The following is a 15,716-nucleotide window of genomic DNA, read 5'->3' as shown; positions in this document are numbered from 1 at the left end:
GAACATGTAATCTCTTAAAACAATTCCCGTCTCCATCAGCTAACTGCTATACATGATTTTATCCATATAGACACCAGGTTAAACTCTTGGCCTTTTAAAATTAAAGTGAGTTTTAGAAATCTGTGTTATAGGTTTTAGAGTGCCTTCCCGTCCCCACAAGTTGTTTTTCCTTTGTTTTATTTACTAGCTTGTGTTTTGTGTGCTTGCTTTCTGCACAGGGATGCCTCATTTTAAGTGATGAGTTAAACCACACATCGCTTGTGCTTGGGGCTCGACTCTCAGGTGCAACCATAAGAACCTTCAAACACAACAGTGAGTATCAATGTATTACTCAACATGTACAGGCTTAGAAGAAAGTAAAGATTATTGATGAGGCTTTGTTCTGTTCTTCAAGCTGACAACATAGCCTCAAGAAACACAATTATGTTTACATTCACTACTGGCTTGTTAACCTCTGGTGACCCAGAACAAATGGTTGAAGTGCATTTAACAACCAGATTGTTAAGTGTAACCCAAACACATTAATGCCACTGTTAGTGGTTTTTCAATGTGGCCTCTGAAGACATGATTGATCTCTTAGGACTGCCACTTAATTATCAGAAGTGTTATAACTCTTCCCTTTCTACAGCTCTGCCTGGGAAGGTTTGAAGACTTAAGTTTTGTGTTACAGTCAGGTTAAAAAAAAAAAAAAAAGAGCCTGTTTCTTATTAGAATGCCTACTTTGCCCACCCACAGATGCTCAGATCCCCACCCAGCAAAACCATCTACTCAACTTCATTGAAATGTCCTTTCAGGCTCTGGTTTGTGTGGCTGGGTGGTGAGATGCAGGCAGAAGGCTATTTTTTTTTTAGAGACTTGATACGGTAGCATGGAAATTATCGGGAAACACTTTGAAGGAGGTGGATGGTGGTGGACACCTGAGATCTCATATCTAACTCTGCTCCTGACTTACTGTGTCACTTTGTATAAATCCTTTCATCTTTCTTGCATTCAGTTTCCTCATCTGTAAAACGAGGTGTTTAACTCTGTGATAGGTAAAGATCCTCCTAGTTGAAAGGTTCTGATTCTAATTTGTTATTGTGATTGGAAATTGTGATTCCCTTCTTTCTGTGTATGTGTGCATGCACACACACACACATGCATACATGTGTACACACATGAATTTTTCTTTTTCTTCCTTACTACCTTTCTCTCCTGCATTCCTTTCGCCTTCACTTTTCCCTGTTCCTCTTTCCTAGCTCTCCCCTCCATCCTCCAAGGAGGTAACAACAGTTTGAAGTGAGGAGAAGAAGGCTGATGGAGAACTGAGGAAGAATTGTTTCAGCTCTGTACTGCCCACCTCACAGCAATCTCAAACCAAAGAACAGTTGTCCCATGGGGGAGGAAAGAAAATGCATGGGAGTATTCTCAAGTGAACTCCCTTGTCTAACTCTTAGAGTTGTTCAAATGAAAAATCTATGGCTCTCACTGAGTGAGGTAAGGTCTGGCTATGCCTTACTGAGCCACTTTCAGTAGCTATGTGAGAGTGAACACTCAGGGTGAAGTTCAGGACCAGACCATTCAGAAGAGCCAGACTCTGGGCCCCTCAGATTTACAGCATGGCTATAACATCTAGCTTAATGTCATTCAAAATACATTGACCTCATTTGTCCATTTTGCATCACTCAATTTCAGCTTTAGACTTTGATAAGCCATGTTAAATTCTTTCAGTTCTGCCTGATATATCATGGATTGTCATGTTTAGACTCAAATCATTTTGGCAGGGCTGGGAATTCATGTTTGGAGTAGACGGCCTTCAGGGCTCCAAGTAAGTTTATTAAGAGACTTACAAGGAATGCCTTTGGTATTAGCACAAGTGTGCTGTGCCCCTTGATTCTTCCACATGGCAGATGATTGCTGATCAAAGGCTCTGTCTACTTGGCAGAGGATAAAGGGGATAGCTAGGCAGTCACTCAACTGTAGTTCCATACATGTATGTAGTTAGATGTGATAATCTCACTTCTAGAGAGAGACATAGTCAGGTTGTTACCTCTTTGGAACAGACCAACATTATCATCATCAATGTAAACCTCTTATTTCTTCATTCTACTATGTCAGTGTTTATAATGCTAGCTGCCCAAGAGTGGCATCTAGGGAACATCTATAAAAGATCAATGACTGTGCTCACCTCGAGATCAATTCAGTCCAAATGTCTGCCATATGGATAGGTAAACATACATGCATATATAAATAACCAGCTGGGAGACTAAGCACGCACTTCATTAATCATTGACCAAGCATTCCCTATTCTCCAGCTGAAGGCTTTTAGGGTAGAAATCCTCCAAGATAACCATCATTTGTTTGGGGCTAAGACATTTGCATTTTTTTCCAGAGTTCCCCAGATGATTATAATGCATACTGAGATATACAAGACCTAGAATCTTATTTTTGAACATACTTCAATCTAAGCTGTCCCCTGACCTTGCCAGTGTGCCCTCGGATATATCACCAGACTTCTGCCATATTAATTATCCTCACTCATCCTCTCTCTACTCTTTCACACTATTGATTGAACATTGGCAAAAAAAAAAAAAAATGCAGAGAATGTGTTCCAAGCCAAAATGTATTAAGCATTTATTGAGTATCTATTCTGATTCAGGCACTGTGTTAGTCCTTTGAAAGATTATAAAAATGATAAGTTAATATCTTAGCTATCTGAGGGCTTGGAATCTAGTTGGAAAGAGAGATATGTATGCAAGTTACTGTATAAAATGCAAAGGGTCGTGATGACATCAAGCAGGGGTTAAGAGTATAGGCTTTGGCTGCAGTGCTTTCTCACACCCACTAAAATAGCTAAAATTAAAAAGATAACAACACCAAATGTTAGCAAGGATATGGAGCCACTAGAACGCTCACCCATTGCCTACGGAGTGTAAAATGGTATAACTTTTTGGAAAGTTATTTGGCAAAGTTTCACAAAGCTAAACATACCCCTATACTATGACCCTATACCTAGGCATCTACCCAAGAGGAATCAAAGTATATATCCACTAAAAGGCTTGTACAAGAATGCTCATAGCATCTTTATTCATAATAGCCAAAATCTGGAAACAATTTGAATGTCTACCAACAGCAGAGTAGAAAAAAACTGTTACTTATTTATACAACAGAACACTCCTCTACAATAAAAAAAATAAATAAATAAGCTACTTCTATACATAACATGGCTGATTCTCAAGAAAATTTTTTTTATTATTTTGAGTGAAATAAACCAGATAGAAAAGTGTACACATACTGGGCGAGTTCATTTATAGTAAATTCAAAAACAGACCAAACTAATTTAGGATAATAGAAATCACAACAATGCTTGTCTCTGGTTTGGAGGGAGGGAATTGGTGAGAAGAGGCATAAAAGAACTTTGTGGGGCCATATTTTGATGGGGTGATGGTTACATTCTTATTTAAGTTCATTGAATTGTACACTTAATATCTGTTAAGTTCAATGAATTGTACACTTAATATCTGTATGTTTCCCTGTAACTAAATTTAATCTAACAATATTATCACCATACAACATATATAAAATTAAAACGATTGCTTCAATATTTTAAAACAGAGTACTGTCTTTGACCCACATACTTGTGTCCTCATTCTATATAGCTTATTAGACTATGAGACTGTGGTCCTAGACATGCTACTTTTTGGATCTCAGTTTTCCTATTTCAAAAATGAGGATAACTATGATGCATAAATAATACTATTGTTGGAAAAGGGATATAAGTGCCTAGCACAATGCCTGGCAAGAGAAACTACTCAATTATTTGTAGTTGCTACGGTATTACTATTATTAGCCTCATCATTGTCATCATCAATGTCACCAAGGGACAGTAGAAAACATTATAGAAAAATAAAGAGTCTATTTCTTCTTGGGAATTGCATGAAATGGATGACATTAGCAGAAGATGATGAAAAATTAAGATAATTCTAATCAGGGAAGAAGAAAGGACTATTTCAAGCAAAAAACGGATCTGGAGTGTGCAGAGAGCAGCAGGACTTTCAGTGTGACCCGAACGTCGGGCTGAACTACTGAAGCAGAGGCTGAAAGATAAGACGCTGGCCAGTTACTATACAAAAATTAAGATGTATACACAAGCTAAGAATATATGTACTTCAAAAACCAACAAAAGGCTCCTGGGAGTTCTGCTTCTTACCATGCTGCTCCCTGGATGAAATGGTTTTTCTCAAAACATTTAGTTGCCTTCTCCTATGTCTAGTAGAGATGAAAACAGAGACACAAGCTTTAAGTTAAAGCTTTGCACAGCATTGGATGAAAAAAACACACAATAATTCTGAAGATCATCTGTCTCTAAAGCAGTGTTCTTTTAGGATTTCTCTATTCTTCCTTTTTTTGTTTTGTTTTGTTTTTGTTCTTCCACTTGCTATTGCTTGGAAGTCATCTGCGAGGAGCGGATGGACCGTGTGTGTCTCCAGATATGATACCCTAAAAAGCCTTTGACATCGTTTATATGGGATGCAGGTTAGAGCAGTGAATCTTATCACTAGACAGCCCCAAATTAGGAATGTTCTATTTTTAAAAAAAGGAACTGTATTCCCTAAACATGTCAATATCATAAGAGACAGTGAAAGGCTGAGGAAATGGCCCGGATTGAAGGATATGAAAGAACAGTATCAACCAAGTGCAATGGCGGGTCCTAGATTAGATTCCAAAAGAGACAGGGAAATGCATAAAGGAAATTACTAGGCCAATTTGAAAAATTGGAAGATGCGTGGTAAATTAGATAATATTAGATAAGAATCATGTACCAACATTAAAAATACTGAAGTGGATCATTTCACCATGGTCCAAGGGCAGACAACTTATGACCTGTGGGCTAAGAACACTTTTACATATTTAAAGCGTTGAATAAAGAACAAAGACTATGCAACAGAGACTGTATATGGTCCACAAGGCCTAAAATAATACTATCTGGTATTTTATAGAAAAAAACTTGCTGAATCTTGCTGTAATCATATAAGAATATCCCACTCTTAGAGGGAAGAATACCCTATTCTTAAAGAAGACACACTGAATTATTTAGGAATAAAGACCATGATATATGCAACTTAGTCTTAATTAAGGGAAAAAATTATGTGTGTGTGTGCAAACACATTTAAACACAGATGGACAAACATAGCTATAAATATGCAAGATGAGAAGAATAAGCAAATGGGATAAAGTGTTAATAGGTGAATCTAGGTAAAGGAAAGTGGGTATTCTTTGCAGTACTCTTATTCTTGGAATATTTCTGTTAACATTTCAAATTATTTCCAAAAGAAATTATGCCTCAAATTCTTAACTTTTTGCTGAAATTATAATTTAAGAGTTAAATTTTATCTCCCAATTTTACAAAGCTCTCAAAACATTCAGTAATGTGTTCTTCATGCCCTCCTTGTACTTGTGAAAAATAATAGTTATTATCTCTATTTTAACAATGAATGTTAGCTGCAGTTATTTATACTAGCAACTAGCATTTATTGAGAATGTCCTCTGTGCCAGATGCTGAGCTAATGGCCTCTTATTTATTTAGCCTTGTGAAGAATTCCATGAGGTAGGGACTCCTTTACAAATGAGAAGATTCAAGCTTAGAGTTATTAACCAACTTGTCCAAGATCATACAACTGATTAATAGTGAAGCCTGGAACTGTCTGGATAAATGCTGCCCTTCCCAACTAATTAAGAATTGGGTATAGCTAAGGTCAGAGTCTCTCTTCTAATCCGTGGGAGTCTATTATACCTGAGCTGCTGTTGCTCTTTAGCTCTCTCTGGTAGGAAAAATAATGTTCACCCCTCAAAGATGTCCATGCCCTCATCCCCAGAACCTGTGAACATGCTGTTGCCTGGCAAAGGGAATTCCAGTTGCAGATGGAATCCAGGCTGCACAACAGCTAACCTTAAAATAAAGAGACTATCCACACAGGTCCAGTGCAATCATAGGGTTGTTAAATGTGGAAAAGAGAAGCAAAAGAGTGAGGTGCAGGGTAATGCAATGTGAGAAAGACTTCAAGAGCCCTTTCTGGCTTTGAAGATGAAAGGAGGCCACAAGCTAAGGAATGCAGGAAGTATTTCCCTAGAAGCTGGAAAAAACAAGGACATGGATTCTCCCCTAGGGCCTCCAGACAGAAATACAGCCCTGCCAATATCCTGATTTTCACCCAGTCAAACCTATTTCAGACTTCTGACCTCTAGAACAGTAAGATAAGTTTGTGTTGTCGTAAAGTCACTAAGTTTATTCTAATTTCTTATAGCAGCAATAGGAAACCACTAGGCTTTCACTCACAGGTGCAAAAAGTCCTTGTTCCTACCCACCCGCATGTTTATACAACTTTGAAACATGAGCATATTCTGCTGCTGATGTATTTACATCACAAAAACAGCCCCCTTGAGAGCAGAATTATTTGCATCAGATGCTGCTGGCTCTGTTTCCTGCTCTGCTTTTCCCAGGATAATAGTAACTGCTTCAGTATGCGGTGATGCCTTAATCCTTGCTATGCATCCACACAGATAGAATACAGAGATTGTGTAGGATCTGCAGGACCTCTGGGTATATGACACATACAACCAGTCCAGATAGAAGTGAATAACTTGTGAGACAGGTTTTAAGAATTGCCACCTGCACCAGAGCATCTTTAAACACTGGGATTGTGGAATTTCATGCAACTCCAAACTTGTTCTGCTCCCATGGACTGTCCTCTGCTTCACATCCTCTCCTTACACCTTAACAATACACTCTTCTGTTGGAGGGGAGGTTTTTTTTTTTTTTTTTTTGTAGTACCAGGGGAAATGGACATCCTTAGTTATTTAAGACAATTATAAATGAATCAGAATTCTGAGCCCTTGAATTTTTGAATTCTCTGTAGGAAAAACATACCTAAGGTATACTTAAACCCACTCAGACCATCATAATAAACTTTTAAGCCGTATGAATAGGCTTGACCATTAACTCCAAAGCTATTTATTATTTCTCTCTCTCCATTTCTCACAAAGTCAGAATGAATACCTGAGAAGACTACATAGAAAGAAACTTCTGCAAGGGAGCAAAACCAAAACACCCAAAGTCTATTTCCTAAAAAACAGGAAAAGACACAGAGGTGAATTTTTAATGATGCCAAATTCAAAACTGAGTACTAGAGCCAGGTGTGGTAGCTCATACCTGTAAGCCCAACTCAGTTAGCTAAGGTGGAAGGATCACTACTTGAGGCCAGGAGTTCAAGACGAGCCTGGGCAACATAGCAAGACCTCATTTCTTAAACAAAACAAAACAAAACAAACAAAAACAAAAACAAACCCTGAGTACCAGAATCTTTTATCATCATAGATTAGTTCTTCTACAATAGTAAATGTGGACAATAGCTAAGACATAACTACTACATAATTCATTCAACATTCACTGGTATTAAGTTCTTTAGCTAATTAGTTCATCTAATTTTAACAGCAACCCAGAAACACAGTTCTTTTCATTATCCTCATTTTTTTTTAAAGAGAAAACTAATGCTCAAAGTGATTACATCACCTACCTAAGGAGAGACAAATGATAAATCACAGGGGTCAAAATGCAGACCCAAGTCTATTACTTTTGTCTTGATTGCTTCCCCCAGTAGCAGACCCTGAGACATGGATGTAATCACAACTCACTTATTCAGAAAGTGATGGCAGGAAGCAGCAGCAGATGAGCAGGTCACAAGAAGGCAGCCAATACAGTGTATTGTCAAGCAAATGACCACAGTGGACAACAGGACCTCGATTCTATGAGAAAACTCTGGGTGCCAGGATAGGTACTTTGGTGTTATCCCCACCTGTGGGCTGAGGGAGCTGCGGTATTTATCCACCAATTCCCATTTGTGACTGATTGAACGCTGCTCCCTATACAGGCTGTGTTCCCACAGCCAGAAAATAAAGCTCTGAGACAAAGAATGGCCTGCATTTACATTAAGAAGCTGGGCTGAGGGGATATAGGCAGGATATGCCTTGCACTTGTTAATACTCCCAACCACCAGCTGAATCCAGCTACTTCCTGCCAGCCCATAGGTAGGACTCAGAACGCTATGGTCCCTTGTGTAAAACTCAATTTAGTGTGATGGCTAATGGAGCCCTATCCTGTCAGTAGACTCAATTTCAATTCAGAATGCTGATGTTTGGCCTCGGCATTCTTGCTGGCTAAACACAAAGAATATCTTTTTGCATTATCTACTGTGGGCAGCTTCAGTGAAATAGCCAACTCTCAGGTTGCCCTGGCGGCATCCAGCCGTTCTCCAGCCATTTCACAGCCTCAGCTTCAGAGTCATCTGCAACCAGGAGCCAACACATTTGTTCTCCAGTGTGATTCTGGCGCATTTTGAAGAAATGAGCAAATGATGAAGTTATTCTTCCCCAATATTTCTCAGGCTTTCATGTGCCCACGAGGTACTTGGGGGGTCTTGTTAAAATGCACACTCTGACTGAGCAGGTCTGGGTGGGGCCCTGAGATCCTACATTCTGACAAGCTCTTAGGTGCTGCTGCTGCCATGCAGAACCACACTTAGAGCAGCAAACAGTCCTCAGGTGAGTCACAAAGACTTTCTTAAGCTAGCCTCACAGAAAAGCCGTTTCTTCAGCTAAGAGTTGCCATAAGGTCACAGGTCCAGGCAAGCCAAGAATTTGGAATGGTTTTAAAAAAAAGTGGAAATAAATAACCAAATTTCTACCTAGCAGCAATTAAATGCCAAGAGGAGGAAGAACAAGAAGTCCAGTGTTTGCCAGAAAACTCAGAGCACTACCTAGTCTGCACAACAAGGACTCGTGAGGTTAAGTGAAAAGTTAAACCCATAAACATGGCTTAGACTCCCTAGCAAGCCATGATCTTTTAGAGCTCAGTGTCCAAGTTGGACTTCTAAACTGGGTTGTTTAATAAAGGCATCAATTGCCTCCCTAGCTTTTCATGATAATCAGCTGTATTGAGCCTTTGCTGTAACGAGCCATTTACATTTACCTGCTACTCTTATCCCCTTTTTGACAGATGAAGAAACATCTATCAGGTGGTGAAGTGACTCCTTAGATACACAGAGCTAGTAAGAGTCAGAACTGGGATTTAAACCTAGGAAGTCTAACTCCAGTGTCCTTGTTTTTAAGCATGACATGCTACCTTCTTTCCTGGCCTTTTCCACCCTCTGTTTGCCCCTAGATGGTAGAGTGATGAATGCAAACTTGGTAGCTTCCATCTCCCTTATACCTCTCCCAGGGCCAAGGCAGTTTTGGTTAGGTAGATGCTGCCAGCACCTGGCTGAGACCCTAACCACTGGGCTCCTATACTGTTCCCTGAATTATATCTTACCTTCATGCATTGAGCACCCTCATTTGGAGATCCCATCTCAGAACTTGTCTCATTCCACAATCTCCTCCCTGAGGATCAGAAGCCTACATGTTGCATCAAGCCCAGCGCCCAAGTATATTGGACACTGTGACGCTAGTTTCTAGGCTCTACCTATCCTTCATCTCATGCCTACAAGGTCAAAAGTTGCTGCAATTACCTGCTTCTCCTGCAGGGTAAACAGACCCTGTGCCTAGCACCTGCCTCACCCATAAGCCCAACCCAGGTCATCTGCCCTCAGCTATCTTTTGCACTCTTCCAAGAAGATCCCTTTGCTTCTTTGAACTGCCTAAGGCCATGCAACAACTGTCCACATATTTAAAGAGCCATACAGAAAACTTGAACCAAAGTCCTTGCACAATCTGCTTTATAAAACATAAAAGCACCAAATTTTCAGTGCAGCAAAATGCTCCCTGTGATCTCATGGAGAAAATACTCCATAAATGTGACTTTCAAAAAATAATTGTTTTGCTTCCCAAAACTGGTCATTGTGATGTTTTCACCCAAACGCTAAACAAGGAGGGCAGTCCTCCCCACCACCATCTTAAAAGTAAGAATAATTTCTTTGTCATCATTCATAGCTATTTAAATACCCTCTACTTACTATTTCACGTTTCGGTTGAATCTTGAAAGATTAAAACTGCACATCCAAAGGAATAAGAGGAGTGGATATACAGATGGAGAGAAAGGGACTAGAAACAGTAAAAAGTAACATTCATATTCATCATCCAACCGTCTTTTCACATACAAAATGTGAGTGCCTCTGATAGGCAGACACAAAAATATTTTTGCTGAGCAACCCACAGAGTAGGTAGCCAAAGGGTGTCTCTAAATGCAGCTGGAAGTAGTTTGTGGGGCCTTGGATGACAAAGAATAAACCACCAACCACACCAGGAGCATATGGAAAGTGGAGGCTGAGTTTCAGCCCCAATCTTCAGTCCCTGGATCCAGGGGAGAGGAGAAAGGGCGCTGAGAAATGGGCAGTGAGCGAAGATCTCACATTAGATCTAGGCTTTTGGAAAACTCAGAGCTCCACAAGAGAGGAAGGAAGAAGCCCTGGCATATGCAGCAGTGTTGCCATTCAACAGTAAGATAAAAGGAAAGCTAAATGTCTGGATTTTTTCTTCAGGAAGACACACTATGAACTATGCCCAACTTACCTTCTTGGAAGATTCTGGGTCCCTTGCTGCCTTGTGCTTTCTTTTCACAAAACTGCACCTTCAGCTTTTCCAGATCCAGGAGGCTTGCTATTATTAGGGTTTTGAATGTAAGGACAAGCACAGGCTCAGCCTGGCTACAAGCATTCGTCACCTAAGCCTCATTGTAATTTTGGACATATAGTTGGACTATTCCAAGTATTTAGTAATTCAGTAAACCAGTTAACCATGCCGGTGAAAGACTAGGACTGTTTTATACTGGGCACCAGAATGCGGGCTCCACATTTTCATTTCTTGTAACACCGTTTGATCTCGTGAGACTTATTCACTACCACGAGAGCTGCTCTCCTAAGACATGTGTGTCCCCTTACGCCTTGATTGTAAGGCCTCCCCAGCCACGTGGAACTGTCAGTACATTCAACCTCATTTTCTTTATAAATTACCCAGTCTCAGGTGTGTCTTTATCCGCAGCGTGAAAATGGACTAATACACCACCAAACCAGCTCAATCCTCTTAGTCTGCTACAGATCAAAGGAAACATCCTTAGTGAGTCAGACTTTGTGCTGAATAACACCGAAGGCATTATTGATGCTCAAATAATGGTGATTTTTAAGTCTGTGGTGTGTCTTTATGACTTGACAACAACACTGTATAATAGCGCCGTGTGTGTGCCTAGATGGTGTTAAATTTATACTTTTATTTTAATTTCCATATCTCAGAATTTTCTTATTAAATCAACAAGAATGGGTTTGTTTGGATGGCTTTTGTTTTGGGAGTGTTTTTTTTTTTAAACACAACTTCTGGCATTCATTTTTTTCATCTGCAAAAAACAAAAATCTAATAGTTCTTCCCTACTTCTCAGAGGTGTCATGGGGATTAACATAATGCAAGTGTACGTGCTTTAATAAGCATTATTAAAAAATCGCTTGCAGATGTGAGCATGCAGCTTGCTGAAACAGTAGAATCCCATAAGGTCTTCAGAACCTAAATCACAATGCCTTAAATCTGCCAGTTTGTAATCCACACACTGTAGCCTTGTAGAGCCACAGAGAATCAGAGAGGAATGTACCAGGGGCTAAGGTGGGACCAGAATCCAGGCCGAGGTCAGTCATCCCTTTCCCTGTGTAGCTTCCATGATTCTAAGAGGTCAGAGAGTTCACCCCTTGCAGGAGGGGAAAAAAAAAAGGCTAATTGAATTTCCTTCTGCTCAAGAATCCTGGTGTGTGGACCTGGGGATTTGTGAGCTCCACCAAAAGCCACACCCCATGGAAATCTCTGCTCAAGTCAAGCACAACGAGGTCCCTGCCTTGGAAGAGATTGGAATTCCTCTTGCTTTCCTCTGCAAAATGTAAAAAACACAGCATGCCCACTGAGCTGAAAGGCTTGTTTTCATGTCTTGCATGTTATTTTTTTAAATGGAGAGAAACTTCTCTTTAGGACTCTTGGTGTTCATTTTAAAATCCTGGACTAACCCATAGTGTTTATGTGACCTTTTTGATGCAAAAACAACACAATAGCCTCTGAATTTACGTATTGTTTTCCAAATCTCAAAATATTCATTTTTAAATGACTGCTAATTTAGTTCACTTGGGATTCGTTTTTATTTCAATGGCTTCGGAGCCACATTACCATGTATCATTTCTGCACCAAAACTTATAAATTCCAAGACCCAGAAGGGAAAGCATTCTTAACAGGAATGCCTTTATTCACCATCTCTTTATTTCACAGGCTATAGGTTCTAGATGATGAATAACAGTATAAAAGATTATAGACATAATAAATAAAAGATGACAGAAAAGGAAGACTGGTTCTCCCAGTCACCAGATTTTCTTCAACATTTTAGGACCTCTGCCTAAAGCAAAAGTAAAGATATCCAAAGAAGTGAAAATTTATTAACTGAAAATTTCAAAACAAGACAGCTGCTTTTTGTTTCCTTGGCTGCCATCTAGTGGTTAATAACATACACTACAACATGCTCTTGGGAACATTCAAAAAATATCTGCCTGTTTAAAACAAAAGACGTCATTAATTTTTTAAAACATACTGTAGGCAGGAGACATTTATCCTTTCTAATAATTGTTATTTAGAGCCACAAGTGGCATTTCCTTGCCTGTCTCCTTGTCTACATTCTTTCTCCAGGAAAAGAACATTGATGCAATCATTAGATAATGATTGAGCCTAGTACTTACTGTGTAGTCTTACTGTAAGACTACAGCAAGAATGATAAGGATGAGGTCTTTGCCTTCATGGAAGAGACATAGGAAAGCAAAAAAAAAAAAAAAAAATAGTGATAAGTGTTTAAAAAAGAATAGATGGCCAGGGACAGTGGCTCACGCCTGTAATCCCAGCATTTGGGAGGCAGAGGCGGACAGATCATTTGAGGTCAGGAGTTCGAGACCAGCCTAGACAACTTAGTGAAACCCCGTCTCTACTAAAAATACAAAAATTAGCCGGGCATGGTAGTGGACACTTGTAATCCCAACTACTCAGGAAGCTGAGGCAGGAGAATCACTTGATCCTTTGAGGTGGAGGTTGCAGTCAGCCAAGATTGTGTCACTGCCCTCCAGCCTGGGCAACAGAGTGAGACTCTGTCTCAAAAAAAAACAAAAACAAAAAACAACAACAACAACAAAAAACAGACAAGTCAGGAGGGACACCAAGGAGGAAGCCCTTAACTCTGTTCTGTATTATTGATGAGAAGAGTTTGGATTAAGACTTGAGTAATGAATGAGCACTCTCCAGACAGACAAGAGGAAAATAAGCATGGAGGAGAGTCAGGAGGCTCTGTTTTGGGGAATATGACAAACTATGTCAGAAAGACAGGCAGAGGCTAGATCAGGAAGGGTCATTTGAGATCATATTAGGCAACTATTATGGAAGAAGCAGTGGTATACAATAATCAGCACATATTTCTCACTGGAGACTGCAGGTGAGCTGGGGTAACCATGCCCTATGTGCCATTAATCCTCTCCTGGGGCCATCCTGAGACCAGGTGGCTAGCCTGGGTGATTTCTTTTGCTGTCACTAGCAGAAGCACAACAGCAAGAATAGAAATACACAAGACCTCTTCAGACCTAGGTTTGGAACAAGCAAACTGTCTCTTCTCTGTATTCCATTAGCCAAAGCAAGTTCTTGCCTAAACCCAAGCCAACGGGCAGGGAAGCATTCTCCACCGGCGTGTGGGAGGGATGGCAAAGCCACAAAAGAAGGGACTCAAATAAGGTGGAAAATGGGGCCAATAACATAGTTGCTATGGGTTCCATATACCCATATTTGTCTAAAAAGTGGTTAGAAAAACATATCGATCAAAATAGAAGTCTGGCTTTGAATTATGGCTTCCAGAGCCCAGGGGTACTGAGCATGCAAATGTCTGGGCCCTGTCCGACACCAACTGATTCAAAATCCCTGAGTAGAAATTTTGAGAATCCGCATTTTAACTGGTTACGCAGATGATTATTTCTATTCATCCTGAAAGTTGGGAACCACTGGAAGATTAATGAGAAAATAGAAAAAAAATGTCAAGGAAAAAACATAAAAGGAAATGGGTGAAAAGAGGAAATAGTACCCATGAAGAATACTAAACATAGTGGGAAAAGGAATAAGAAAAACCAATGAAAAATGGGATCCAGACCAGAGAGGGAAGAAATTTTAAAAAGATACGTATGTGTTGAATTTTGTCAAATGCTGCTCACAGGTCAAGTAGAGCAATAAAGCCCTATGTATTTGTCAGTTAGGGAATATTATGTGAAAAGAACACAATAGTGATGCCAGGGTATCGTGAGGCCTGTTTTGCAGGTGAAAAGGGAAAAAAAGAAAGAAAGAAAAGTGGCATGAAATAAAACAAAGATCCACCATCCTTCCATTTCTTCTTCCACAGGTCCTTATGATCATGGTGAAAATTGATGAATTCCACATTTAAATTGATATAACACCTAAAAAGTTAATTTCTGGCTATTAAAGAAAGAAAAATGACCTTTTTTTGTTATCTGTTGGTTCTGATATCATGCCAGATGTTATTGGTAGCATACTGATAGCATACTATATCTAGTAACTGAGGCTTTATATATTTGAATAAAGAATTAGTCCCTTAATTCTTCATTATTCCAATACATATTTCCTTCATTTTTCCATTATTTGTATGATGTTTTCTTAAGCAGGTTAAAGGAAGTCAAATCGCGTATTAGCACTATTACTTGGATTCCCAAGAATTCTCGCTAGCACGCAGCATCTTATTCATGTCACAAGCTTTTTCTGAATTTTAGGAGCAGATATCCAGTCTCTAAGGGGTGGATGCTGAGGACAGCTTAGAAGGTGCGGAGCTAACAAGGGCCTCTCAGAGATGAGGTTCTGATACTGCACTATCAAATTCTGACTCGTCCTGTCCCACTCCAACTCATAGGAAGGCACCTTTACTTAAAATGTGGTTTGCTTAAATGTACTTGATAATTTTTAGAAACACACAAATACATTTACAACTCTATTTCCAAGAACTGTTTTGTGGCTTTATTGATTGTGGCAGGGTTATAGTACGGAAAAGTCAATGCACCCACTAATGGATTCACCCAGCTTTGGGGGAAGCCCTAAAACAGATCCAGGCACAGACGGGAGACTGAAAGACAAAGTTGAAGGACTCTCCACTGAGACCAAGAACTGCAGTTAATTTCTGCCTAGACCAGTGAGTGATGAGCCAATGCACACCTGCTTCTTGAGAGCTTTGTCTACAGTGGCCAAAACCAGTACTAACTATGCAGTGTTAGATTTATCTTTCTTTTTTCTTTGAGACAGAATCTCATTCTGTCGCCCAGGCTGAAGTACAGTGGTGTGAACTTGGTGGGATTAGATTATAGACCTAAAGTATTTCAGTTTCAGTTTTTCAAAAAAGGAAAGCTAGGAAATGCAAAATATACACAGTAGAAATATAATGAGTCTCAAAAGTATGCCAATAAACCTTGGCCATTTTTTTTCTTGCTAGGCTTAAAAGATAAAAACAAAATAATAGACACACACACACTGCAACCTCCGTCTCCTGGGCTCAAGCAATCCTCCTGTCTCAGCCTCCCGAGTAGCTGGGATTGCAGGTGCCTACCGCCTGGCTAATTTTTTGTATTATTAGTAGAGACTGGTTTCCACCAAGTTGGCCAGACTGGTCCTGAACTCCTGACCTCAAAAATTTATCT

General features: G+C 39.8%; 1 protein-coding gene across 2 annotated transcripts in view; it reads left to right on the top strand.

The window, feature by feature from the left end:
- The window catches only part of SPTLC3 (serine palmitoyltransferase long chain base subunit 3), a 153,164-nt gene that overhangs the window by 82,806 nt on the left and 54,642 nt on the right, over positions 1-15,716 (top strand). For both annotated transcript variants that reach the window (XM_017517454.2, XM_017517453.2), the window contains one exon: positions 219-312. In XM_017517454.2, coding sequence (XP_017372943.1) covers positions 219-312 — 94 coding nt within the window. The remainder of the gene's footprint in view (positions 1-218; positions 313-15,716) is intronic.

Source organism: Cebus imitator, unplaced genomic scaffold (assembly GCF_001604975.1).
Source record: "Cebus imitator isolate Cc_AM_T3 unplaced genomic scaffold, Cebus_imitator-1.0 Scaffold632, whole genome shotgun sequence".
NCBI lineage: Eukaryota > Metazoa > Chordata > Mammalia > Primates > Cebidae > Cebus > Cebus imitator.
The sequence above is the reverse complement of the archived record's forward strand: the minus strand, read 5'-3'. Positions and strand labels throughout refer to the sequence as shown.